This window comes from Chelonoidis abingdonii, chromosome 4 (genome assembly GCF_003597395.2).
Source record: "Chelonoidis abingdonii isolate Lonesome George chromosome 4, CheloAbing_2.0, whole genome shotgun sequence".
Classification (NCBI taxonomy): Eukaryota; Metazoa; Chordata; order Testudines; family Testudinidae; genus Chelonoidis; species Chelonoidis abingdonii.
In genome coordinates this window covers 25,370,742-25,397,658 of record NC_133772.1, presented here as the reverse complement: position 1 = coordinate 25,397,658, position 26,917 = coordinate 25,370,742, and the positions used below count along the sequence as shown (strand labels likewise).

At 54.0% G+C, this 26,917-nt stretch overlaps 1 protein-coding gene across 2 annotated transcripts in view; it reads right to left on the bottom strand.

The window, feature by feature from the left end:
- Positions 1–26,917, bottom strand: part of CACNA1S (calcium voltage-gated channel subunit alpha1 S) — a 126,435-nt gene that overhangs the window by 45,417 nt on the left and 54,101 nt on the right. The window contains exons 18-29 of one of the 2 annotated variants that reach the window (XM_032801615.1): positions 26,483–26,612; positions 24,108–24,167; positions 20,206–20,312; positions 18,912–18,999; positions 17,292–17,399; positions 16,377–16,429; positions 13,550–13,696; positions 13,036–13,237; positions 6,734–6,892; positions 6,040–6,150; positions 4,085–4,168; positions 144–200 (exon numbers count right to left, since the gene is read on the bottom strand). In XM_032801615.1, coding sequence (XP_032657506.1) covers positions 144–200; positions 4,085–4,168; positions 6,040–6,150; positions 6,734–6,892; positions 13,036–13,237; positions 13,550–13,696; positions 16,377–16,429; positions 17,292–17,399; positions 18,912–18,999; positions 20,206–20,312; positions 24,108–24,167; positions 26,483–26,612 — 1,306 coding nt within the window. The remainder of the gene's footprint in view (positions 1–143; positions 201–4,084; positions 4,169–6,039; positions 6,151–6,733; positions 6,893–13,035; positions 13,238–13,549; positions 13,697–16,376; positions 16,430–17,291; positions 17,400–18,911; positions 19,000–20,205; positions 20,313–24,107; positions 24,168–26,482; positions 26,613–26,917) is intronic. The other variant, XM_075064972.1, reaches the window with a different exon arrangement.

Sequence of the window (26,917 nt, the reverse complement as noted above, 5' to 3'; positions counted from 1 at the left end):
GAGTCACCTTGTGCATTTGCAGAGCAGCTCCCTGGATTCACACCATGCAATCCACGCAAACACAGCAGCCGAGTGCAGCAGAGAAACAACTAGAGGAAGAAAAATAAGGAGACCCACTGCAAGCACATGCAGCTGATATTTACAATGCCATTACAGCCTCCGCTTAGGCAGTACAGTCCGCCACTGGAAGCAAGAAACGTCTGTCAAGAGAACAAGAGAGTCAGCAAGAAAAACTGTCAGAGAGGCAGGAAACAAAAAAGAGACAGAGAGAGAAAGAGAAACAGGTGCCTGGGTTCCAGAGAGAGCCAGACAGAGACACAGATCCTTGGAGGGAAGGGCAAGACGGGAAACAGAGACAGAAAGAGACACAGAAAGAAGACAGGGTGGGATGGCCCAAAAACCAAAACACAGAACAAGGCAGATCTGAATCCAGGCCCATCCCCAGGGCAGTTTGAAGGAAATATCAAGCTGGATAAGACTGGAAGAGAAATGTTCTGACTTGGGAACCTAAAGATAGGCACTAGAGGAAACATCTGCAAAAGTACCAGAGCAACTTAAAGGCCTAAGCCACCAATGAAGTTCAATGAGATGCAGGCCTTGTCTACACTAGAAAGTTGTTCTGCTTGAACTGTTCCGGAGTAGTTAGAGCAATACAACCAGCCGTGATGTGGATGCAGTTATGCAGATGTAGAAGGTGCTTTATACAGGGATAGCTATTCCCATACGGAAACGGGAATACCAGTACATGGCAGCATATTGGCATTGGTATAGCTACATACTGGTCAAAAATTCATGCCTGTAGCCAACATACACAATAGTTACATTTTCATGTGTAGAGCAAGTCTTACGCTCCCAGGTGTCTGAGCCACTTTTGAAAATGAGACTTCAGCTCCTTAGTCACTTCGGGTTTGTCTTCACTACCAAGTTAATGAAGGCTCTTTCTCGGGTGTTGCCCCGACTCCGGCTCGCGTCCATACACAAAACTCTCTCACCCAAGTGTGCTCAATTCGTTAATTCCTAGAGCGTAGCTATTCCTAGAGCCCTACATGGATACAAACTTTGTATCTGCATCCAATCTGCAAAAATGATCCACGGATAGAGAGCAGATATCCGCACATCTAGCTATTCCCATTCCCTGGCTAGGGCAATTTGGGTACAATTCTCTCCTATGACTGGAATACAGCTACAAGCACCACTCACAGCATCACACCAGGCCTAAGTGGTGACTAGCCATCATGCTGGCCCTGTGTGCAGGAGTGAATTTCACTCGTAAGCCCTTACCCACCATGCAGTGATGTCAACGAGTGTATTTCGATCGACTCAGTGGGCTTTGGATCACGGTCACAGGGTATGATCCGGCAACGGTGCTGAACTTTAAGTCCCATTGGGACCACTTGAATGTGCTTAAATGTTTTGCTGGAACGGGACCTGAGTGACTCAGGAAAGGGCTTCCAATAGCAAGGCCTCCTCCCCATCTTGCATGAGTCAGCAAACTGCCGTACACAGAAACAGGAGAGAGAAAGGAAGCAGAGAGAAAGCAGGAGAGGACAGACTTAGCAAACCAGCGCTAACATTTTTCTGGGAGAAAACAACCGCCAGGGACGGCTTTGTTACTGGTGAACTTTCACCTCGCCCCAGAACACAAGGGCGGCCCGTCCCAGCGGCGCTGCTGGGACCCAGTTGGCAGTTCCGTGAGGGTGCTGCCTCCCTAAACCACGGTGCTCCCAGGGTCTGTGCACTTGGGCAGGAAGCAGCATTCCAGAGTCAGAGGCAGTGCTAGCCCATTGGGCCAAGCAGGAACATCTTGAGGGGCCCCCACACAGCGCATACTAAAAAAGCCAGTAGGGAGCCCCCATCAGCTGCTCGGGGCCCTAAGCAATCGCTCAGTCTCCAGAACAGACAAGGCTACAGACTCCAGGTGAGACGGATGCAAACACATACCCTGATGGGCAATGACCACTTGCAATGACCCAGAAACCCCAGCTGCCAACGGCGGGCAGAGAGGAGTACTTACCGGGTGGGGTTGCTGCTCTCCAGCTACATGTCCAGTTTCACTAAGCCTAGTTCCCCCAAAGCAAAACCTCCAGCATGGCCCCTAGAACTCTGGGTCCCTTAGCTCCTGGTGGCCAGAGAGAGGATCTCCCCTTACCTCTGGATCTTTGACAGTGGCCATAAGGGGGGGCTGTCAAGGTGCATGCATGGGAGCGATGTCAAGGGGGAGATGAGGGGTGGGGAGATTGTGGGGTAGCCGAGTGAACCCTCTGGAAGGCGACCAAAAAACCAACCCCGAGGTCTCTTGTTGGAGGAGGGGATGTGGGGTGATTTGGGCAGCATACCCAACCTGTTAGTGTTTCTCGATACCCACTGAATGCCAAGCTCTTTCCAGGGGGAGGCCAGAGCTCCAGTGAATCCCTTCCCAAGCAACAACGGGATCCGGAGCTCGTGGCTGAGAACTGCTAGGAAGGACACAGCAGCCCAGAACATGTTTCAAGCCCCCCCGGGCAGACAGAGCACTCTGTGGGCACAGAGCCACTCGATGGCAGCTCGGCGCTTGGGAAAAGGAGCTGGTAGCTGCTGCTCTGCCTGGAACTCCTGACAGCAGCTGGCAATTGCCCAAATGAGCAGGCAATTTGGGGACCTCTGCAAGCTCCCTAATGGATTTGTCCTTCATGCTGGCTGGGAATGGTGACAAAGAGGAGGGGCTGACACAGTGTCACTCATTAAAGCCGGGGTGGCGGTCCTGCGCAGGACAGCTTTTTGTTGCTGTTAGCTGGTGGTGACATAGGAATGGAGCCAATGACTCAATACCTGGTGGGGGTGGCTCTGAGGAGTCCTGCTCTCTGGAGTTCGGCAGCTCGCTCAGCGAGGAGACAGACAGTGCAATTGCCCCAGGAGAATGGAGCCAGCCAGAGGGCTCCTCTGGGCTGTAGAGATGGTAATCCACCATGCACGACTGGTGTGCACTGGGGCTGGGAAGCTGTGCCTGAGAACAGGAGAGGATGACATTTCATCTCCTCCGGGCTGGATCTCCTTGTCGATGGTTCGCTGTCAGATGCAGGAGAACGGCTAAGTGCCACTCAGGAACACAGCACTGAGAGCAGGGACTTTCTGCAGTGACAACTGGATGGGTTTTTTTATTAGTGAGGACATGCTAACCCCACCGGAGTGTTCACTTCTGAAGCTACTTCTCCGACTACAGCTGGGTTGATTGTACATACCGCACACCCAATGCGTGTATGGAGCCAGTTTCCGTGCCACGTGCTAGCAACCAGGTACACAGCTCCCACAAATGCTCCATGCATGCCTCTTTGACAATGCTCCTGTATGCAGGCCGCTCGGTACATACACACTGCAGCGTACCCGTGTGGTATCATGTAGACAGTATATACTGAATATACTCCGGTGTATATTGGATATATACAGGCACACATATACAGAGTAGGCATCGGGTATATGTGGCAATCGTCATACACACTGACACACTCCAAGAACACGCAGCAGGTCACTGAAACGGTGCCTGACCCTCACGGAGTGCAGGGCAGAAACTTGTTATAGGGACCCTTTTAGCCGTCTCTATGGTGATCTCAGGCCAATGAGCTGATTACTAGCCATCTGGGCATGTGTTTAAAGAACATGGGCAGGGCACAGCGTGGGTGCAGCCTTTGGGGAGTACTGGCATATGTCGCTGCGGAGTCAGCTTGAGGTTCTGGTTCTGTCGCAGGACAAAGGCAGTTTCCACAGGGTACCTTTCCAGGCAGAGTCAGGAGGAGGGGTGGGGTGAGGGCCACTGAGGCTGCTGGGGGGTCCACCATGGCTGTGTAATGGCTGAGCAGAGATTCCGTCAGCACTGTCTCTTAAACAGAGAGGAGAAAGTTAACCCACGTGCCCAGGCCCCTGCCCCATTCTCCTTCTGCCCGGCCCAGGTTGCTCCGCCAGCCGGACCGGTGTCCCGCACAGTCCTGCAGGAACCGGGCCTCCCACGTGACAGTGGGATGCTGGCAGCCTGCCAAGGCCATCACTGCCGTGACATCACAGTCCTGCCAATGCTCTCGGACACGTTCCTTCCCCCCACCGCGGCACTTACATCGATCTCGCTCAGGATGACGTCGATGATGCTACCGATTACGATGAGGAAATCAAAGACATTCCAGGGGTCGCCGAAATAGCCCTGAGATTGGAGACAGCAATGAGGTGGGAATGACGGGGGGAGGGAGGGGTGCAAACAGAGGGAAAGGAAAGGAAGAAGGTGAGGGTCAGACAGGGATGATTCCTCTTGGGGGGTTATAAACTCCCTGCAGAGGAGACCTGCCGTTCCCAAGCGCAGTGTGCTTTCTGCTTTGCAAACCGCTGCCCCACTCACTGCGCCAGAAGGAGGATCTTCGTTCGCCCATGCAGAACACAGTCTGCCAGGACAGGCTGCCCCCCATGTCCCAAGATGGACATGGGGAGAGCTTGGATTTAGATCGCCTTCCATGTCTACTCTTATCCGCCGGCACGGCAGAACCCAGCACCCACTTAGCTCCTGGGGTCAGACCTTCCCAGCTGATTGTGCTGATGCTTATTTTGGGTAAGTCCTCAGCATGCCAGGAAACCAAAGCTCCCACCCCCCAACAGGCCCAGCAACAGTGTGATTGTCCATCAAAGGAGCTCGAGTCAGGGCTGGGATGGGGGGGAAGACATGGCTCGCGAGTACAGGGGAGGTGTGTGGCCAAGGAGCTGCACTGGGAAACATCCCCTGCACTGCACCTGCCCCGGCCCCCATCACTGTGTATGGGTCACAGGCAGCAGCTCTTGTGGCATGCACTAAGCGGGCTGCCTGGGGCTTCATGCGCATAGGGAAGGCAGGGGGATGCTGGAGGAGGCTGTTCTTGTACTGGGTAAGTGCCTGGTGGGCATGGATCTGTTTGAACCAAGTGGCAGCAAGACAACTTGTGACTATCCCAGGTTACGCTCAGAGGGATGACCTGGAGGGGGCCTGGTTCCCAGAGGACCATCCCCATTTGCGCTTCTCCATCCCCGAGGGCTGGTGTTGGTGGGGTAGGAAAAAGTGACCATTGGATGCCAAAGCAGCCCATGGAGCAGTGACTCACGTAGCTGAATGGCTCGTGAGGTTGGGCAGGGGAGGGATTCCTCTCCGGGCACACTGACAGGGACCGCAGAGGTGACTGGCCATCTCTCAGTGGGCATCAGGGACATGCCTGTGGGGTGTGGCAGGGTGGGGGGCTCTGCCTCGCCTCTCACATGGTTCAGTGGCTGCGGTGGTGGGAGACTTGGGGCTCTCCCAGGGCCGCTCACACGCAAGCCTGGTTTGATGGGGGGTCTGGAGAGCTCCAGGGAGCACCACTAGCCTCCCGCCCCCATTGGAGAGACACCCAGGACAGTGAGAGCAGCAGGGTGAGGGTGGGGGTTTTGGGTAAACAGGTAACTGGAGGAAGGGCTCCCCTTTATGGCCTGGATGGCCCTGCTCCTCCCCTCAGGAGCTGCCACGTCAGCCTGCAGCCCTGGCCCAGGTGACTTCAGTGACACTCTCCAGGTGATGACTGGGCATGAGTTGGTCTCTCTGGGGCCCCAGGCTCCAAGGGGATTGTGTTCCCAGGACACCACATAGGGAGGAAATGCCATGCCCACCGCTTGGGGTGAGCCCCTGCCCTTCTCCAGATTCACACCGCCTGGGCCCCCTTCGCACTTGCCAGTCAGGGATCAGGGTCTGCAGCGGAGCCAGTCTCCAGGCAACCCAATGAGCACAGCTGGCCTGCAGCAGGCTGCCTATGGATACCGCGCCTGAGGGGTGGGAAGAGCCAGCGGACAGGCTCTTAAGCCCAGCAACGGCAGCAACTGCAGTCCAGTGGCTACTCAAAGCATTTGCCCATGGCTGGGACAGCTCCTGCTTTGTCTTAGCCCAGGTAACTCGGTTCTGACCCTGGGCTCTGACTCCTGCTCCAACCACTGGGCACGGCTGCCCACATCCCGGTCACATTATGCACCTCCCCAGCACCCCTCCCCACACTCACGGAGCCCAGACTTTCACCCCACCCTCACCTTGGCTTTGAAGGCCATGAGCTTGAGGAACATCTCCAGGGTGAAGAGGATGGTGAAGGCCACGTTCAAGTTGTCCGAGATGTGGTTCATCTCAGCTGACTGGTTGTAGTGCTGGGGAGCCAGGAAGAGGCACAGATTAGCCCAAGGGCTATGGGGAGCAGATATGCGGCTGGGGTCTCAGATTCTGGGCCAGATGTGAAAGCCTGAGACCAACATACAAACCTAGAGCTCTGGCAGGGTCGGAATGTGAATAGAAGTTGTAATGCTTTCCCCCAATCCACACGCAGGTCTGCCAATAGACCTGCCCCCTAGCCCACTCCCTGTTCCAACCCTGGGTCCTGCCCCACAACTCTGTAGATGTTCCCAAGTCCTGATCCACAGCCCTGAGCGTCCCCACACTCACACACAGCTGTGCCACTGTCCCTCCCTCCTCATCTATAGCACTCCCAGCTTTTCCATAGGAGGGACCTCCCTGGAGCAGGGATGCTGAACTGCCAGAAGTATCCCAAGCCAAGATCCAAACCCAGATATCCAGGGGCACCCGACCAGTGGCCCAGCCTGAGTCTCACTTTGATGGCTTGCTAGTCTGCTACCATGAGCAGGGTGGTCTCAGACATCCCACCCCCAGGCCCTACGGACAGTGATCAAAGGTTGCCACCCAACAGCTAGGTTGTTACCTTTGCTCCCTCCTTACCTGCATGCCCAGGCAGATGGTGTTCAGCATGATCAGGAAGAACATGAGGTACTCGAAGTAGGAGGAGGTCACCACATACCAGATCTGGTACTGATAGGGGTTCTTGGGGATGTAGCGTCTCAGAGGGCGGGCTTTCAGGGCGTACTGGACACACTGGCGCTGGGGGAGACAGGAGGAAAAAGGTGGGACTATGGGCAATTATGACCACAGAGGTGGCACTGTGGGCAATATGAAACACTCCCAGCTGTAAAACCTCCGGCTCCGCTCCCTGCCCCTCTCCCCTGCAGAGCCAGGCCAGACCCAATTTCTCACTGTGCAGGAAATCCTGTGTGTGATGAAGTAGAACTGTTCTTAATGTTTCCTCTGAATACTGTGTGGGTGCCTCAGTTTCTGGCCAACACTCTGTCTCCTGGCAACTAATGGCCTGGGCCCTTGCAGGGCATGCTAAAGGTGTGGGAGAACAAAGAGGACAGGTGATCTCCTGGCCCGGGAAAGGAACTCAGCAGAGAAGGAGGGGCTGGAAGGAGTTTCAGTTTGGAGCTGGCTGGGGACGAGAGGTGAGTGCAGACGTGGGTGTCTGGCTCACTGCGCCCCAGAATGGACCTGGCTGAGGGGTCCCGTTCTATGTACCTACAAGCTCTGGTTTAGACTGTGTTCCTGTCATCTAATAAACCTCTGTTTTACTAACTGGCTAAGAGTCACGTCTGACTGTGAAGTGGGGGTGCAGGACCCTCTGGCTTCCCCAGGACTCTGCCTGGCTGGATTTGCTGTGGGAAGCACACGAAGGGGCAAAGGATGCTGAATGTTCCAAGGTCAGACCCAGGAAGGTGAAGCTGTGTGAGCTTCTTGCCCTGAAGCCAGTCTGCTCCAAGGGAGAGGAGGCTCCCCGAAGTCCTAACTGGCTTTATGGGGAGTAGTTCCTAAGCATCGCCCGGGGACTTCGTGACACTGTGATGTTGAACATTTTTTCCCCGTTCTGAAAACATAAAAATTAGAAAGTTCCCATGAAACAAAAGTTGTGTTTGGAGCCGATCAAAATGTTTTGGTCTGAGAAAACGGGAATGTTTCCCGCCACCTTCGACCTTTGTCAGCTTAAATTAATGGTTTGTTTCAAAATGAAAAATCAAACCAAACCTCACCAAAACATTCCATTCAGAAAATGGCTGAATGGCTGACGCTAGCAAAATGCTTCATTGTGGGATATTTCATCAGAAGGGACACATTTTCAGTAGCAACGGCATTTTCCATAGGAGAATTGTTGTGATGAAACGTTTCTGTGCCTCTCTGACTCCAGGCTGCCCTGGTGCATGGTTACCAGCAATCGCTTGGGCGTTCTGCTCTCAGCCTCTTGTGATGTTATTGATATAAACTGGGACCATATAGAACATGGTTTGCAACCAAGGTCCTGTAGTGGCACCAAATCTTATGTAAAGGGGGTCATATAAGGTGTCTAAGACCAGGTTATGGGTTGCTGGTTATGATTATGCTGTATGTATGTCTGTATCATTTTGTAGTTGAAGTTATGAGTATTGGATCTATACTGTCTGTATTTCAAATTTGTGTTGTGTTTCTGGTTGGTGTTAGCTCTGCCTAGCCTGCTTGATGGCCCATTAAGGACCATTAGCTACACAACTGACCCATTGAGAGGAGGCAGATACACCTTCCAGCTCAGCAAAGTATGCAGGGACTTGCCCACGTGACTCCAGACTCCATTTTGCTGTAACTTTCCACAGTAGGAACAAAGGAGTGTTCTTACACCTGGAAAAGTCTATATAAGGCTAATGCCTCATCTCCATCTTGTCTTCAGTCCTGCTTCTTACCTCTGGAGGGACTTTGCTGCAATCTGAAGCTCTGAACAAAGGACTGATGACCCATCCCAGTGGGGGATGTTCTCCAGAGACTTGATTTAAACCTGCAGTTTATTCCATCACTGCTACAAGCCTGAACTAAGAACTTTGCCATTACTGTATGTAATTGATTCCATTTAACCAATTCTAGCTCTCATCTCTACCTTTTTCCCTTTCTAAATAAACCTTTAGATTTTAGATTCTAAAGGATTGGCAACAGAGTTATTTGTGGGTAAGATCTGATGTGTATATTGACCTGGGTCTGAGGATTGATTCTTTGGGATCAAGAGAACCTTTTTCTTTTATTGGGGTGTTGGTTTTCATAATCATTCATCCCCAAGACGAGTGGGACTGGTGGTGATACTGGGAGACTGGAGTGTCTAAGGAAATTGCTTGTGTGACTTGTTAGCCAGTGGGGTGAAACCGAAGTCCTCTTTGTCTGGCTGGTTTGTTTGCCTTAGAGGTAGAAAAAACCCAGCCTAGGGGTATAACTGCCCTGTTTAAGCAATTGGTCCTGAATTGGCACTCTCAGTTGGGTCACGCCAGAACCACATCGTTACAGTGGCATAGTCGTGCTAGGATCCACAGAACCAGGTCAATTAAGCTTTGGGTCAGAACCCTACGCTACCCAAATTTTAAATTTAGTATTGAGAGTTTTGTTGGTTAAAGATCAGTAACCATGAGACAAAAAGCATCAGCAAAAGCAATGAAACTGCAAGCCCTGATGGACAACCTGCAGTTTGAACATGAGCAAAAACTGGCAGAAATTCAAATGAAAGAGAAGCAAGCCTTGGCCCAGCTGAGATCCCATAACCTGGTCTTAGACACCTTATATGACCCTCTTTACATAAGATTTAGTGCCACTACAGGACCTTGGTTGTAAACCATGTTCTATATGGTCCCAGTTTATATCAATAACGTCACACTCCTTCTGGCCCAGGTCACCTGGGTTAACACCTTCTGTTCTTGCACACTGGGCATGAGACCCATAACAACCCCAGGTGCTCAGGAACTGGGATCCACCATCCATCTGTGAAGCTGGACCACAAGCCCTTAGGGCCATTTGTGATCATGGAACAATTTCACCCGGTAACCTTTTGATTACAGCTGCCAGAATCCCTTGTTCCACATCTCCCTCCTGAAACCTTTCACCAAGAATCCCTTCCCACCCCATGCTACTCCTCCCTGTCTGCCAATAACGGGGCAGGGCCAAGAGGAACGCATGGGCCAGCAGATTCGGGACTCCCGCCGAGTCCGGGGATGACTCCAATAGCTGAGTGATGGGGAGGGATGTGGCCCAGAAGAGCATTTGTGGGAATCTCTGGAACACGCCCATGCCCTGGACCTCCTGTGAGCTCCCAAAGAAATCTGGCTGAAGGGCTCCAGGGAGGTGACCCTAAAAGCAGCAGGGTGGGGTCAGGTATCAGACCAGCCAAGACCAGCCGCTGACCTAGTCCCTGACTAACTTTGCTGCAAAGCAATTAGTGAGCCTATCTGCGCTACCTTGGAACTGAGAGAGAGGTCACAGCCCCTGACGGTTCTAAGCCCGGCCCCCACCGCAGATCAGCGGCTGCTTACTAGTTACCATGCCTGCAGCGGCACTTGCTCTTGTTCCAGTCCCTGCTCCCCTCCAGCTTCAAATTTCTGGCTTCGATCCCCAGCTCTGCCCGTGGCCTACAACTCCTTCAGCTCTGGCATTTGGCTTCTGACCCTTGGCTCATTCCTGGACTTTGCCCTCCCTGGACCCAGCTCTAACCAGTAGGCTGAACTCTCACTACCACCACTAGGCCTGACCGCCCACAGCCCCATCGGTGACAGTAACAAGCCAGTGTCTCTGCTGAGTCCACGATTTTAGTGTTTAGCAAAGTGATGAATTGAAGCTTGTCGGTGGACGGTGTCATGCAGGTTTCTTCTGTGGAGGAGGAGGACGGAGAGGTCTGAAATGCAGGGCTCGCTTTGTGAGAGGTGCTTGCCCACACGTTACGAGGTGTTTTTGTCTTTGCTCAGTGCAAGTTCATTCGAGAGTGGAGTGATTGTCTGGTTTCACCCTCATCGTTATTAACCCGGGTGGGAAGCCAAAGCCCCTTGCAGTCCCAGGCAGGAATGGGCCATATAGGGCCATTTTCTAGCTTTCTTTGGGTGGGGAAGAGGGCACAGGGGACAGTATGAATCCTGCATGACAGTTGTGGCGGGGACTAGCACGACTGGGAATGCCGGACATCCCTCATTGGGTGTGGCTGGGACCCAGCTGCTAGGCCAGTGTGCAATGGTTGGAGCATTTTCTGCACCTTCTTAAAGGGAGCAGCAGGTCCCACTCCCAAGGGGGCTCCCCAACCCACCACCACCCCTTGCTGGCAGGCCACCGCCAGTCACTGACCTGTAGGGTGACCAGATCTCAAGAGTAAAATATCAAGACACATTGGGTTGGGGGGCACACCAGAGGCATGGGGGAGGGGAGTGCACAACCCTAGGAAGCTGTGAGGGGGGTACACGGCCCCGGCTCTGCCCCCTCTGCAAGCTGAGGGTTGGGGACACACAGCCCCAGCTCCGGCCCCCTCTGCAAGCCATGGATTAGGGATGGACAGCCCCAGCTCCGGCCCCCGCCGCAAGAGGGGGTCACAGGGCCAGTGCAGAGGGTTGGGGCACAGGAGTGGGGTTTGGGGTGCTGACTCCAGGAGAGAATTTGGGTGTGGGAGGGGGCTCAGGCTGGGGCAGGGGTGTGGGCTCCGGGTGGCACTTACATCAGGCAGCTCCCCAGAAGAGGCAACATCTCCCTCTGGCTTCTAGGCAGAGGGGCAGTTAGGTGGCTCTGTGCACTGCCTCACCCGCAGGTGCTGCCACAGCATCTCCCATTGGCCACGGTCCCCAGCCAATGGGAGCTGCAGAGCCGGCACTCATGGCAGGGGTAGTGCGCTTAGCCACCCTGGCCATCCCTGCGCCTACGACCCAGAGGGAGATGTTACCACTAGCCATCTGGGTAGGGCTCCTACCAGCTCTGCATCACCGGAGGCCTGGCAGCCCTACAATATTGGTCAGCCAGAAGCTCCTTCTGCTCTGCTCCCCTGCCCAGCACTGCTCTAGCCACGGTGTTCCTCGGCACCCAGTCCTTCTCCCTAGCAGGCCAGGAAGAGATGCCTTCTGCTCTGTTGGACAGAAAATGGGGTCCCGATCATAGACCGGTTGGGATGCAGGACAGATGGGGTCCCGATCATAGACCGGTTGGGACGCAGGACAGAGAGTTAAATATCGGGAAAGTCCCGATTTTATTGGAATGTCTGGTCACCCTACTGACTTGAGGCAGGCCCCACTACAGTCCAAAGGGTCGATACTGTGCTGCTCCCACATAGCCAATACACTAGTGTGGTGGGGCGGTTGTCCCACACAGGGAGGAAGGGTTAAATCAGGCCAGAGGGAGCCTGTGCAGAACCCTCCCATTAGAGGAGGGCTCACTAAGCGAGCTAATCAGGAAGTGGCTTGTTGCAGTGGCCAATAAGGGCCAGCAGAAGCTATATATAAAGGGCTACTCAACAGAGCAGAAGGCATCTCTTCCTGGCCTGCTAGGGAGAAGGACTGGGTGCCGAGGACCACCATGGCTAGAGCAGTGCTGGGCAGGGAAGCAGAGCAGAAGGAGCTTCTGGCTAACCGCTGCCAGACTGAGGCCCCGGAAGAAGGGCAGACAACATGCTAGGGCTACCCCCTACTTGCCCTGAGGGAAGTGGCCCACACAGACCGCAGTTTGCCCCTGGAGCAAGGGACTAGACTGGTGACTGCAGCAGGCCACTGAGGCAAGTGGCTGGACTATAGACTGTCAGTCCCCCCGAAAGGGGTGGGAGACAGCGGAGAGAAGAGGACACCAGGGAGCGACATGGGTCACAGAGTGGTGGAAGCAGCAAAGCGGGAGTAATGGCGAGCGAGACACCACCGGAGGAGGCTGCCCTGTGGAAGGATTTGAGCTAATTCCAGAATGGCCAGCAGGAGGCGCCATGGTGGTGAGTCTCGTTCCGTCAGTGCAGTCTGGCTTATGGGAACCATCCTGGGCTCCCAGTGTGGTGGCCAAGCCTGGATGTGTCGGTGAAGGTGTCAGAGAGCAGACAGAGAGAGGCACAGAAGATGCCAGGGAGTCTCGTCTTTCAACTCTGCAGCTTGGACACACCCTCATGCTTGGACTCCCAGCCTCTCCTGCCTGGGCTCCACTGCACCTTGGTCTTGCCTGGTTCACACCCAGCTAGGGCACCCCGGCTCTCGTCTGGCTGGCACTCATCCCGCACACTTAGCCACGTCCAGACCCTGGCACCTAGCTCTGGTACAACTGGCTTCTTGCACCCAGAGCCTGGGCATCCCTGGAACCAGGGGTTACCCAGGTCATGGGGGCTGGGGTGGGAGGAGACTGGGGAATCAGAGGAAGGTCTCTGCAGGGTGGGGGACGTTCCGTGAGGGGGATTCCACAGGGAGTACCTGGTTCTTGTCCAGCTCACAGTTCTTGTATTCGCTCTCACCCTGCTCCTGGAAGGTGACGATGACGAAGCCGACGAAGATGTTCATCATGAAGAAGGCGATGAGGATGATGTAGATGATGAAGAAGATGGCAATCTCCACCCGGTAGTTATAGATGGGGCCCATGTCCTCGGTGTGGGTGTCGATGGCCTTGTACAGCAGCCTTGGGTGGGGGGCCAACAGAGAGCATGCAGTTTACCAGGCTGCACGGGGAGGCGGGGGTGGGGGCTGCAGTCCAGCTGAGCTAAGGCAGAGAGGTCAGGACATCCCAGACAGCTGCTTCCCCTTTGACTGCACTGGCACCTCTGTGCCCTTGATCGGGGGTGGGAGGGTCTCTCTCCACCTTCAGGAGAAGTCCCCTCATGTGGCATTCCCCAGCCAGGCAGCAGTGCCAGTGGGGCGCTGGGATCTCCCTCCGTGCAACCTGACCCAGTGCCCATCCCCCGTGCTGTGTGCTCCCCCCCGGTGGACTCACTGCGGCCAGCCCTCGAAGGTGGAGACGGTGAAGAGCGACATCATGGCTGAGAGGACATTGTCGAAGTGGAAGTCATTGTGCACCCACTCACGCTGGTGCAGCTTTAGCTGCATGGGGCTGCCGTCCAAGTACACAATGAAGTAGCCCCTGGAACGGGAGGCAGCGGTGCATTTATAGACGAGGGGTGAGCGAGCGGGGATCAGGGCCCAGAAACTCTCCAGTCCCCTTGCCCATGACAAACACACGTGCGCCCGCCTGCTGAAGACTCCCTGCTGCTCAGAGCACGGTACTGTCTCACCAAGTCAACCTGGGGAACTCACAACTGCAGGAAGCCAGAGGCCAATGCTCGTCACGACAAGCATCATGGCCGAGTATGAGAGTTCTGACAATAACAGGAATCGGCACTCATGCAACCAGAGTGTGCTGAGGAAGGATCACCTGTGGATGCCAGGGCTACAACCCGTCTACAACCCACCCAGCAGCTTCACCAAGATCCATCCCTGGTGCCTCTCCCTGGAGTACCTGGGATCAGTTGGCAGCCTGGATCTACAGGCTGGAGCAGCTTGGCAAATCCCACCACATGCACCTCAAATCCTGCCATCCAGGAGGAGCTCTGCCCTTTCACAGCCAGGGAGACTCATGCCCCAGGTCAGCCCCCTATAAACCCAGACACGTACTCCACCCACCAGGGTGTCTGAAAGGGGACCTGCAAAGGTGACATAACACCTGGGGACATGGGCAGTGCATGACTCCTCCACTTGGGGAGGCTACATGTGGCCAGACCATGGCCCCGCCCCTGCTCTAGCCAGGAGTGGCGCCAGGGTTTCTGGTGCCCTAGGCAGAATTCGGGGGGAGGCATTTTGTGCGCTCCCCATGGGGCGTGCGGGAGCTTCCGGTTCCACTCCCATCGCACCACTGAAGAAGGATCCTCCGCTGAAATGCCGCAGGCGACAGCAGCAGTCATTGAGCTGCTCAGTTGCCTGCTGCTGTTTTCCGTGGCACGTTGGCAGAAGGTCCTTCTTTGGCGGCACGACGGGAGCAGAACCGGAAGCTCCCGTGCTCCCCATGAGGAGTGCACAAAATGCCGCCCCCCCGAATCCTGGCACCCTAGGCGATCGCCTAGGGTCGCCTAATAGAAGCGCCGGCCCTGGCTCCAGCTAATGCCCCACTCATACCCATCCCCACCCGCGCCTCTTTGCCCTCTCCCCTGGGGTTCCCCTGCCTGCCCACCAGCTTCCAGCCGCTCACCCCTCGTGCATGCATGTTTCTTCACCCCCTCCCGCAAGCAGACTGGGGACAGGAAGAGGAAGAGTGGGAGCAGGAGCTCGGGGTGGAGTGTGGGCAGGACCACAGCCGGGGTGCCCACCCTTTCAGCAGCGGTGCACTCCAAAGGCAGCAGGCCAGCTGTTTGGGGAGGCTTAGCCCCCTCTGGCCTCTTATACCCACCACCCATGCCGGGGGCTGCCATCTTCTGCTCCTGCTTTTGACGATGAGTGAAGAACCTGAAAGAGCTTTTCCAGGTCGTTCCATAAAACACAAGACAGTCCCAAGCTTAGGATTGCCAACTTTCTACTCGCACAAAACTGAACAGCCCTGCCCCACCTCCCAGGCCCCATCCCCTACTCACTCCCTCTGTCACTCGCTCTCCCCACCCTCACTCGCTCCCTCTTTTCCACCAGGCTGGGGCAGGGGGTTGGGATGCATGAGGGTGTGAGGGCTCTGGCTGGGGATGCAGGTTCTGGGGTGGGACCAGAAATGAGAGGTTTGAGTGCAGGAGGGGCTCTGGGCTGGGGGATGGAGCCAAGAGGTTCAGAGAATGGGAGGGGGTTCCGGGATGAGGCAGGGGGCTAGGGGGTGGGAGGGGATACGGGCTCTGGGCTGGGTGTGTGTATTCCAGAGTGGGGCCAGAAATGAGGGGTTCAGGGTGCGCAAGGGGGCTCCGGGCTAGGGCAGGGGTTTCGGGGGTGGAGGTGCAGACTCTGGGGTGGGGCTGGGGATGAGGGGTTTAGGGTGCAGGAGGGTGCTCCGAGCCAGGATCGAGGGGATTAGAGGGTGTGAGAGGGATCAGGGCTGGGACAGGGGGCTGGGGCGTGGGAGAGGATCAGGGGTGCAGGTTCCGGGCAGTGGTTACCTCAAACAGCTCCCGGAAGCAGTGGCATGTTGCCCCTCTGGCTCCTACATGGAGGTGTGGCCAGGTGGCTCTGCGCGCTGCCCTGTCTGCAGGCATCCCCCCTGCACCTCCCATTGGCTGTGGTTTCTGGCCAATGGGAGCTGCAGAGCTGGCACTTGGGGCAGAGACAGCATACGGAGCCCCCTGACTGCCCCTACACATAGGAGCCAAAGGGGGGACATGCTCCTGCTTCCAGAAGCCATGGCAGGCAGGGAGCCTGACTTATCCCTACTGTGCCACTGACCAGACTTTTAATGGCCTGGTCAGTGGTGCTGACCGGAGTCTCCGGGGTCCCTTTTCAACCAGGCGTTCCGGTTGAAAACCGGACACCTGGCAACCCTGCTAGTGCTTTAACCATTGGCCTGGACTTCCTCTGGCTTACAAGCCCAACTCCTCTTTCCCCCTGGCCATTCAACACTCCCCTCGGCTCTCTGCCCCCTAGAGCAAACTGCCCTGTGCTGCAGGCTTTGCTCTGCATAGAGACCCGTGCCTGGGCTCCTCTGTTCAGCAGGCTCCCATAAACAGGCTGTGAGCACAAGGGACAACAAACCAGGACTGGCTCCTCACCTTCCCCACCAGTCCCCCCTCATGCAATGACACCCCCAGTCCCCGCACACTGGCTGCAGTGTGCATGCAGTGACGACAGGGGGTGCCTACCTGCATTCCTTTTCTGTCATCTTGGACGGATCCGTACAGCTGCTAAACTTCCCCTAGGTTTAAGCAGAGAGCAGAAGAATCAGGGATTGTACCATGAACTGCAGGGGGCCTGACTGATGGACCTGGGGAGCAAGGACAAGGGCAGCTGCTGGCAACTGCAGTACATCCTGACCTGACCCCACGGCTTGGCCCCGACCCAGGGGGCAGCGTCTCCACGGCCCATTCCAGCCTGAAAGGAGGCTGGTTAGTGCCGGCTGTGAGGGTCTGGGCCTTACCCCAGCTGGGCTTTCCTTAGAGGTGGTTAGAGCCCAGCCAGATGTGCCAGCCCTCAACTCTCCCTGTGCAGTCAGCAGCACCGACAATCCCTAGGAGCCCTGCAGGGCCCGAAGGCCAGACCACGGATGCAGCAACCCATAGCACTTCTAGCCAGAGTCACATGAACCTCATCCATTTGGCCCAACAGCGCAAGCACAGACCTGCCTGCAGTGCCATGGGTGGTCAGGAGGAAACACCTGTGATCCTGCAACTCAGTGGGGAGCTGGAGCGGGCGGAGGAAAACCAAGTCACAGGTGGGGAAGGGACTGGCCCAAGGCTACCTGGCTGGTCAGCACCAAAGCTGGGAAGAGACCCCCAAATTGGCTGACTCCCACTGGGCCACTGGGCTACCTTGCTTGGGCATACACTATGCATACACTGCCCTGTTCTGCCTGCAGCGTGCTGGTACCCCCAAGGGGATGGCAGGAGATGGTCCTCAGCCTCCTTCTGAATTTATGAAATGGGCGAATCCCCTCTCTTAAAGGAAACGAAGGAAAGCCACTCTCTGGCACTTCCCTGAGCTCAGGTCCACCCCAGCTCTCCCCGAGACAGGGAGGGTGGGGGTACCAGTGCTGGGTTCTGGCGGGGAGGGGATCTCACCTTGAAGAGCTGCACCCCGATGCAGGCGAACATGAACTGCAGCACGGTGGTGACAATCACAATGTTACCGATGGTCTTGATGGCCACAAACACGCACTGGACTACGTGCTAGAGAGAGAGAGAGGCCAATGCAGAGATAGGACGGACCTACAGCACCACGACCTGCTGTGGGTATCGGCCGTATCCATGTGCAGGGGAAGGGGCCATCCCAGACACGGACAGGGGACCCAGCACCACACCGGTGTGCAGGGGAATTGGCCATCCCAGACAGACTGGGGACCCAGCACCACACCAGTGCACAGGGGAATTGGCCATCCCAGACAGACTGGGGACCCAGTACCACACCGGTACACAGGGAAATTGGCCATCCCAGATACAGACAGGGACCCAGCACCACACCAGTGCACAGGGGAATTGGCCATCCCAGACACGGACAGGGGACCCAGCCCCACACCGGTGTGCAGGGGAATTGGCCATCCCAGACAAACTGGGGACCCGGCACCACACCGGTGTGCAGGGGAATTGGCCATCCCAGACAGACTGGGGACCCGGCACCACACCGGTGCACAGGGGAATTGGCCATCCCAGACACGGACAGGGGACCCAGCCCCACACCGGTGCACAGGAGAATTGGCCATCCCAGACAAACTGGGGACCCGGCACCACACCAGTGTGCAGGGGAATTGGCCATCCCAGACAGACTGGGGACCCGGCACCACACCGGTGCACAGGGGAATTGGCCATCCCAGATACAGACAGGGACCCAGCACCACACCAGTGCACAGGGGAATTGGCCATCCCAGACAGACTGGGGACCCAGCACCACACTGGTGCGCAGGGGAATTGGCCATCCCAGACACGGACAGGGATCCAGCACCACACCAGTGCACAGGGGACGCAGCCGTCCCAGGCACGGACGGGGGACCCAGCACCACACCGGTGCGCAGGGGAATTGGCCATCCCAGACAGACTGGGGACCCGGCACCACACAAGTGCGCAGGGGAATTGGCCATTCCAGATACAGACAGGGACCCAGCACCACACCGGTGCGCAGGGGAATTGGCCATCCCAGACAGACTGGAGACCCGGCACCACACCGGTACACAGGGGAATTGGCCATCCCAGACAGACGGGGGACCCGGCACCACACCAGTACACAGGGGAATTGGCCATCCCAGACAGACTGGGGACCCGGCACCACACCGGTACACAGGGGAATTGGCCATCCCAGACAGACTGGGGACCCGGCACCACACCGGTGCGCAGGCGAATTGGCCATCCCAGACAGACTGGGGACCTGGCACCACACCGGTGCGCAGGGGAATTGGCCATCCCAGACACGGACGGGGGACCCAGCACCACAGTGGTGCGCAGGGGAATTGGCTGTCCCAGGCACAGACTGGGGACCTAGTACAATACCAGTGGGTTGCCTCCCAGCTGCCCACAAACACCTAACTAAACACCCGAGAGTGAAATCAGGTGGCCTGAGCCCTGGGACATGCAGTCCTGGGATCCTGCTCAGATGGACCATGATTTGGCAGGTCCTGGATTCCTGTGGTACATCTGAGGGGGGCTGAGTCCAGCCCCTATGGAGGGCCCTTGTCCCCACCTTGCTCTCACCTTCAGCCCTTTCGCTCTGTTAATGGCCCGCAGCGGCCGCAGGACTCTCAGCACCCTCAGGATTTTCACCACGGAGATGGTGCTGGACCTGGGGAGGGCGGGGGAAGACAGGGTGACTCAGCCAGCTTGGAGCCTGGCTAGACAAATCAGCTCCTCACACACCGCTGGGAGCCAAACTGGCCTACAGTGACGTATCAGGGGAGAGCCAACACCTGTGCCCCTCCAACATAGGCAGGGGAGCTGTACCTGCCAGGGACAGGAGGGGGCAGACTGGGGGAACAGGCAGGGGTAGGAGGGGGTGTACTGGAGGGGGCAGGCTGGGGGTGCAGAGCAGCAGGGGGATGCTGGGGGGCAGGCTGGCGGTGTGCTGCAGAGGGCAAGCCGGGGATGTGTAGCGGCAGGGGAAGGAGGAGGCATGCTGGAGGGGGCAGGCTGGCAGTGTGCTAGAGGGGGCAGGCTGGGGGGTGCGAAGTGGGAGGGGGTGCACTGTGATGCAGGTTGGCAGTGTGCTGCAGGGGGCAGGCTGGAAGGTGCGGAGCAGGAGGGAGTGCCCTGTGCGGCAGGCCGGGATAGGCAGAGAGGCAGGCGCCAGAGGACAGGCCGGGAGCCATGCTCTGGTGGGGCCAGGCTGTCATGTGTCCTAGTAGAGGAGAGCAATCCAGTTTGACAGAGCTCCCCAAGGGCAGCACTTCCGGGCACTTCCCACCATTCCTGTAAGGGGCAGGCAGCTGCACAGTACATCAGTAGCAGAGTTGGGCCTAGGCCCCAGGATCGCTGACATCCCTGTCCTGAGCCCTAGCCCCTAGGCCACATTCCCACCCACTGTGAGGAACAGAACCAGGAGTCCTGAAGGAACTTAGGGGAGGAGGAAGGCAATTCCAGATTGAAGTGGGTGCCTGCCCACAAAATCCTTGCGTATCTCCTCCCCATTCTCAGGGGTTGTTTATTTCCTTACTCCCAACAGTGTGGCTGGATGACTTTGTGGCACTGAATAGTGTATTAATGCCAATACAAGGGGAATCAACCAACTCACATGCTTCTGGGCACAGGCTGATTGGCACAGGGATCAGGAGGGAATTACTCCCCACCCTCCATCTACAGCCCTGCATCTGCCCAGGTGCATCCCTACCATCTGCAGCATCAGTTACTGGTCATTGCTGAAGGTGAGATACTAGGCTAGACAGACCAATGGCCTAACCCATCCTACGTCTCTATTGCCAACGTAGATGGCAGCATAACAGATGGCCCTATCCTCTGCTGAACAGGCAGACCTGTTGCTACAATGGGTGCTTACTCAATTCCCATGGAGATGAGGGAGACAGCAACCACCAGCAGATCCAGGATGTTGAAGTAGTTCCGGCAGAAGGACCCCTTGTGAAGGAATGCACCGTATGCAGTCATCTGAAGGGGACCAGAGGGCAGTTAATGGGAATGGAGCAGATCGCCTCTGATCTCTTTTCTTTTTAGTGACTGCTGCTCATGAAAGAAGCCAGATTGGAGCCCTGGACACTTAAGTCCTCTCTAGATCCGCAGAATAGGCACAGTAAAGGAAGCTTATCATGTACCACCGAGCCAGCGAGCCTCAGCCCCACCCCACAGGAGCCTCTCCAGGGAGTTCATTCTCCACCAACCGTTCTTGGCCCAGCCACCAATTGTTATGCTGCTTTTCTCAGGCAGACACCTGTGGCCTAGGAACTGGGCTGACAGCCACTAAACAAATGCTTCCCTGGGCTACTAACTGGCCACAGCAGAGCACGGCCAGCAGGGCCTTCTCCGACTGCTCCGTCTAGGACGGGACTCAGGAGCAGAGCTGGTCAAAACTTGGCATTTCTGTTTCGTGGGAAATTTCGACACATCGTCATTTGGTTTTGTTCCCGATTGGAACAAAAAAAATATTTCCAAAATATCCCATGAAATGAAAGTTTTGAAAAATGTTGGTTTCTGGAACACTTTGAAATTTTCTTTTATTTTATTTCTTTTTTGTTTAATATTTTTGTTTTTATATTATTTAACGGCATGGCTGTGGCATGCACCGCAACTACTGCTAGTGTCGTACAATGACAATCATTTAATTATTATATTGTTTTTATTTTCAATATTTAATAACGGGTGCTTCAGTCTAGCAGAAAACGGCAGCATATAGTCCCATGGCTGGAAGCTGAAACTAGACAAATTCAGACTGGAAAGAAGGTGTAAATTTTTTACAGTGAAGGTAATTAACCATTGGAGCAATTTACCCAGGCTCATGGTGGAGACTCCACCACTGACAATTTTTAAATCAAGAGGGGATGTTTGTCTAAAGGCATTTTCTACGTTCTATGGTCTGTGTCACATAGTAGGTCAAACCAAGATTGTAATGGTCCCTTCTGGCCTTGGAATCAATTAATCTGTGCATTTTTAAAGCAGTTAAGGGCAGCTGCTACTTAGCACTGATTGAAACATCTTCTCTTCTAGGTCAAAACATCTCCTGTTTGCATTTTAACTCCAGTGTCAAACTATTCCATTACAACACAATCAGGAGACATTTTGATCTAAAAGAAAAGAAAAGCTGGTTCAATCCATGCTAAGGGGCAGCTGCCCTTAAAGATTTTAAAATAAAATATAGTAAAATAATATTTCTACTAGGGCTGTCAAGCTATTAAAAAAGTTAAAATTGATTAATCGTGCTGTTAAACAATCATAGAATACCATTTCTTTAAACATTTTTGGATGTTTTCTACATTTTCAAATATATTGATTTCAATCACAACACAGAATACAAAGTGTACAGTGCTCACTTTATATTTATTTTTTATTACAAATACATGTGCTGTAAAAAACAAATGAAACAGTATTTTGTAATTCGCCCAATACAAGTATTGTAGTGCAATCTCTTTATCATGAAAGTTGAACTAAAAAATGTAGAATTATGTACAAAAAAAACTGCATTCAAAAATAAAACAATATAAAACTTTAGAACCTACAAATCCACTCAGTCCTATTTCTTGTTCAGCCAATCACTCAGACAAACAAGTTTGTTTACATTTGCAGGAGATAATGCTGCCCGCTTCTTATTTACAATGTCACCTGAAAGTGAGAACAGGCATTCTCATGGCACTGTTCTAGCCGGCGTCACTAGTTATTTACATGCCAGATGCGTAAAAGATTCATATGTCCTTTCATGTTTCATCCACCATTCCAGAGGATTGCTGATTATGCATTCTGATCGATAACAATCCAAAGCAGAGCAGACCGACGCATGTTCATTTTCATAATCTGAGTCAGATGCCACTAGCAGAAGGTTGATTTTCTGTTTTGTTGGTTCGGGTTCTGTAGTTTCTGCATCAGAATATTGCACTTTTAAGACTTCTGAAAGCATGTTGAATGAGCGTCATTGGCATGGAAGCCTGTCCTCTGGAATGGTGGCCGAAGCATGAAGGGGCATACGAATATTTAGCATATCTGGCATGTAAATACTTCGTAATGCTAGCTACAAAAATGCCATGTGAACACCTATTTTCACTTTCTAGTGACATTGTAAATAAGAAGCAGGCAGCAGTATCTCCAGTCAATGTAAACAAACTTTTTTGTCTGAGTGATTGGCTGAACAAGAAGTAGGACTGAGTGGACTTGTAGGCTCTAAAGCAGGGGTTCTCAAACTGGGGTTCAGGACCCCCTCAGGGGGTCACAAGGTTATTATATGGGGGGTCGTGAGCTGTCAACCTCCATCCCAAACCCTACTTTGCCTCCAGCATTTATAATGGGGTTAAATATATAAAAAAGTGTTCTTAATTCATAATGAGGGTCACACTCAGAAGCTTCCTATGTGAAAGGGGTCACCAGTAAAAATGGTTTGAAAGCCACTGCTCTAAAGCAAGGGTGGCCAACCTGAGCCTGAGAAGGAGCCAGAATTTACCAATGTACATTGCCAAAGAGCTACAGTAATATGTCAGCAGCCCCCAATCAGCTCCCCGGCCCTGCTCCCAGCGCCTCCTGCTCACTGGCAGCCCTGCCAATCAGTGCCTCCCCTTCCCTCCCCCACCTCCTGATCAGCTGTTTGGTGGCATGCAGGAGGCTCTGGGGTTGAGGGGAGAGGAGCGAGGGCATGGCAGGCTCAGGGAAGGGCACAGGAAGGAGCGGAGTGGGGACAGGGCCTGTGGCAGAGCCAGGGGTTGAGCAGTGAGCACCCCCTGGCACACTGGAAAGTTGGCACCTGTAGCTCCAGCCCTGGAGTCGGTGCCAATACAAGGAGCCGCATGTTAACTTCAGAAGAGCCGCGTGTGGCTCCGGAGCCACAGGTTGGCCACCCCTGCTCTACAGTTTTGCATTGTTTTGTTTTTGAATGCAATTATGGAACCAAAAAAATCTACATTTGTAAGTTGCATTTTCACAATAAAGAGCTTGCACTCCAGTACTTGTATGAGTGAACTGAAAAATACTATTTCTTTTATTTATCATTTTTACAGTGCAAATATCTGTAATAAATAATATAAAGTGGGCACTGTACACTTTGTATTCTGTGTTGTAACTGAAATCAATAGATTTGAAAATGTAGAAAAACATCCACAAATATTTAACAAATTTCAGGTGGCATTCTATTGATTAACAGTGTGATTAAAACTGTGATTAATCATGATCTTTTTTATTTAATTGCAGGAGTTAACTGCGATTAATCAACAGCCCTAATTTCTACTATTATATTATGACATGTCACAGTAATAGGGCATATTATGGGTGTACATTAATGGCAGTTGCTAGTTCGTACTGATGGAAACATATTATGCACTGTTACTCCTGCCATGTTTTGAAATAATGTAAAAATGAAAAAAGAAAGGACATCAAATTCTAAACAACATTTTGAAAATTTCCAAACCTCTTATTCTTTTGTTTTGAAAAATTTTTGCTGGGATTTTTGTCAAAATCAAAACAATTTCATGACAAATTTCAGTTTTGGAGAAACTAATTAAAAACTTTTTGAGGAAAATGTTCTGACCAGCTGTACTGAGGAGGCCACCTAAGTGGTGACAGTAAGAGGCACAAGCTGGCCAGCGAACCCCCAGTGTCTGTCTGTGTGCAGCAGCAGCCTCAATCAAAGAGTCCCCATTCACTGCAGCCACTGCTGACGCCTGCCTCTGCTCTGCCCCAATCAGCGGCTCCCCCTCACCGCTAGCATCCCCCCATTACACACTGTCTCCAGAAAGATGGGGTGTGACTCACCTTCAGGACTATTTCAACTGTGAACACGGCGGTGAAGCCCATGTCAAAATATCCCAGAACCTGAAGATAAAAATCAGCAGAGGTTTTGATAACTTGGGAGACCAGATGTTATTTGAACGTTCGACAACCGGGAGTTTTGGCAGACAGACGGCACCCGCTGCCTCGCCGAATGGAAACTGCACACCTGGTGCTAATAAGAAATACAACAATAATACCTACATGCTTTGCACTGTGACTGCTCCTTTCGCACCAGAGTCTTTAAGACGCTAATGAATTAAGCCTCCCAGTCCCACAGCACTTAGGAAAGGATTATCCTTGGCAGAGCACAGCAGACCAAGGGTTGGAGCCCGGGAGCCAGGATTCCTAGCTACTGTTCCCATCTTTGAGAGGGGAGAGTGTTCATAGAAACATAGAAGGTTAGGGTTAGAAGAGACCTCAGGAGGTCATCAAGTCCAACCCCCTGCTCAAAGCAGGAACAACCCCAACTAAATCATCCCAGCCAGGGCTTTCTCAAGCTTGATCCTCAAAACCTCTAAGGAAGGAGACTCCACCACCTCCCCAGGTAACCCATTCCAGTGCTTCACCACCCTCCTAGTGAAATAGTTTTTCCTAATATCCAACGTAGACCTCCCCCACTGCAACTTGAGACCATTGCTCCTTGTTCTGTCATCTGCCACCACAGAGAACAGCCGAGCTCCATCCTCTTTGGAACCCCCTCGTCAGGTAGTTGAAGGCTGCTATCAAATCCCCCCTCACTCTTCTTTTCTGCAGACTAAATAAGCCCAGTTCCCTCAGCTTCTCCTCGTAAGTCATGTGCCCCAGCCCCCTGATCATTTTCATTGCCCTCCGCTGGACTCTCTCCAATTTGTCCACATCCTTTTTGTAGTGGGGGGCTCAAAACTGGACACAATACTCCAGATGTGGCCTCATCAGTCAGTGTTCTAGTGGTTAATGCTGGCGATTTAGGGTCAGGACTCCTGGGTTCAATTCCTGGCTCTGGGAAAGGACATGGCCTAAGGTGTCAGGATTCCTCAGTTCTTTTCCCAGCTCTGTAAGCATCTAGCTGGGTGACCTTGGGCAAGTAATTTCCCCTCTCCGGGCCTCAGTTTCCCTATGTGTAAAACGAGGTTAGTGACAGTGCTTTGGGGTCCTCAGATGAAAGGCTCTGTACAGCCAAAGTATTACAATCCAAGACAATTTAAAGGTGGGGAAACTGAGGCACGGGGTGATGTTAAGTGACTTGCCAGTGATCACACAGGCAGTTCATGGCATTGCTAGGGGCAGAAGCCAGGAGTCCTGATTCCAGTTTTTTAGAGCAGTCCCATTTTACCTCAGCTGTGTGCCCCATGCTGCTGAGGTTTCCACGGAAACCTGAGCCAGCAGTCCAGTGATCAAGTGGCCCACCAATGGCTCAGGCCCCTGCAATGGCAGGGATTTGTTTTACTGAGACATACCCAGCTGGTCCTAGTAAGTAATCTGTGCCCCAGAGGAAGGCAAAACCACCCAGCCCCAAGATGCCAGCCGGTGTGAGCTGGGGGAAAACTCCTTCCTGACCCCAAATATAGTGATCGGTTGGACCCTGAGCACGTGAGCAAGAACCAGCCAGCTGAGCACCTGAGAGCACGAATGCTCGGTGTCACCTCTGCACCCTGCCCAATAGCCCACCTCCAGCCATGGAGTTCTGATGAATAACTCCATCCACACTCGTGGGGTCTCCGAGTGCTTCACAGGGCAATGGACTGCTCTGCGGGCATCCCTACCGCTCCCTGCACCACAGGGGCCAAGCAGCTCCCAGCGGGGAACGAATTTAACCTCACAGGGCAGCTTTATTATCCCTCTGCTACAGACTGGGATGGTGAGGCACAGAGAGGAAGTGACTTGCCCAAGGCCACAAAGTAAAGTTAGTGCCAGGGCTGGAATGAGAACCCAGAATCCCCTGCTGTAGCCCTGGAACAGGCTTTCCCTCCAGAGCCAGGAAAAGAACCCAGGACTCCTTATTCCTCATCTCCTGCGCTAAACTCTCCCTGGACACAAGGATGCTGAACCGTTGTTCTAGAACTATACAACTCTCCTGGCAGAGCTCAGCACAAAACCCAGGAGTCTGGAGTCAGAATTTCTTCCTCTAACCATGAGCTCCCCCCTTTCCCTGCTATAGCCAGGAATAGAACCCAGGGGTTCTGTCTCCAAATCCCCTGATCTAACCACTAGACAGCTCTTCCCTCTAAGAGCCAGGAAGAGAACCCAGCTGTCCTGATTCCCAGGCCACTATTCCAAACTCTCCTTGGACACGAGGCAATAGCCTGGCAAGCAGCTCCCCTGAAGCTGCACGTTTCTGGTGGCTCAAACTGCTTTTCCCAACAGCCCAACCTGGGCACCTGGTTCCTGAAGGACTCAGGCTGGATGGGATCCTCAGCTGCCAGGGAGACACTGCTGAGCAGGATGAAGAGCAGGATGAAGTTGGTGAACCAGGTGGCGTTGACAATTCGGTGGCACAGCACTCGGATCCTGGGGAAGGGAGAGAGGGGAGGCAGACAGTCAAAGCATAGTCAGCTCCAAGGGGCTGAGTGACAGCCCAGGTTAGAGCTCGGGGAGTGGTGCAGCTGGAGAGGTCCCTGCCTGAGTCTTGGGACTGGCACCCCTCACTCTGTGTGCCTGGCATGCTTCTACTGTGGGTAGAAGCTGGCTCCAGAGGCTGTAAATGCCCATTACAGCTAAAGGCATTACTTTGTAGCTCCGTCGGGAGGTCCCAGGTTCTATCCTCGCTGATCACTGCTGGGTTTCTGACAGATGGGAGGAGAAGCAGCACCTAC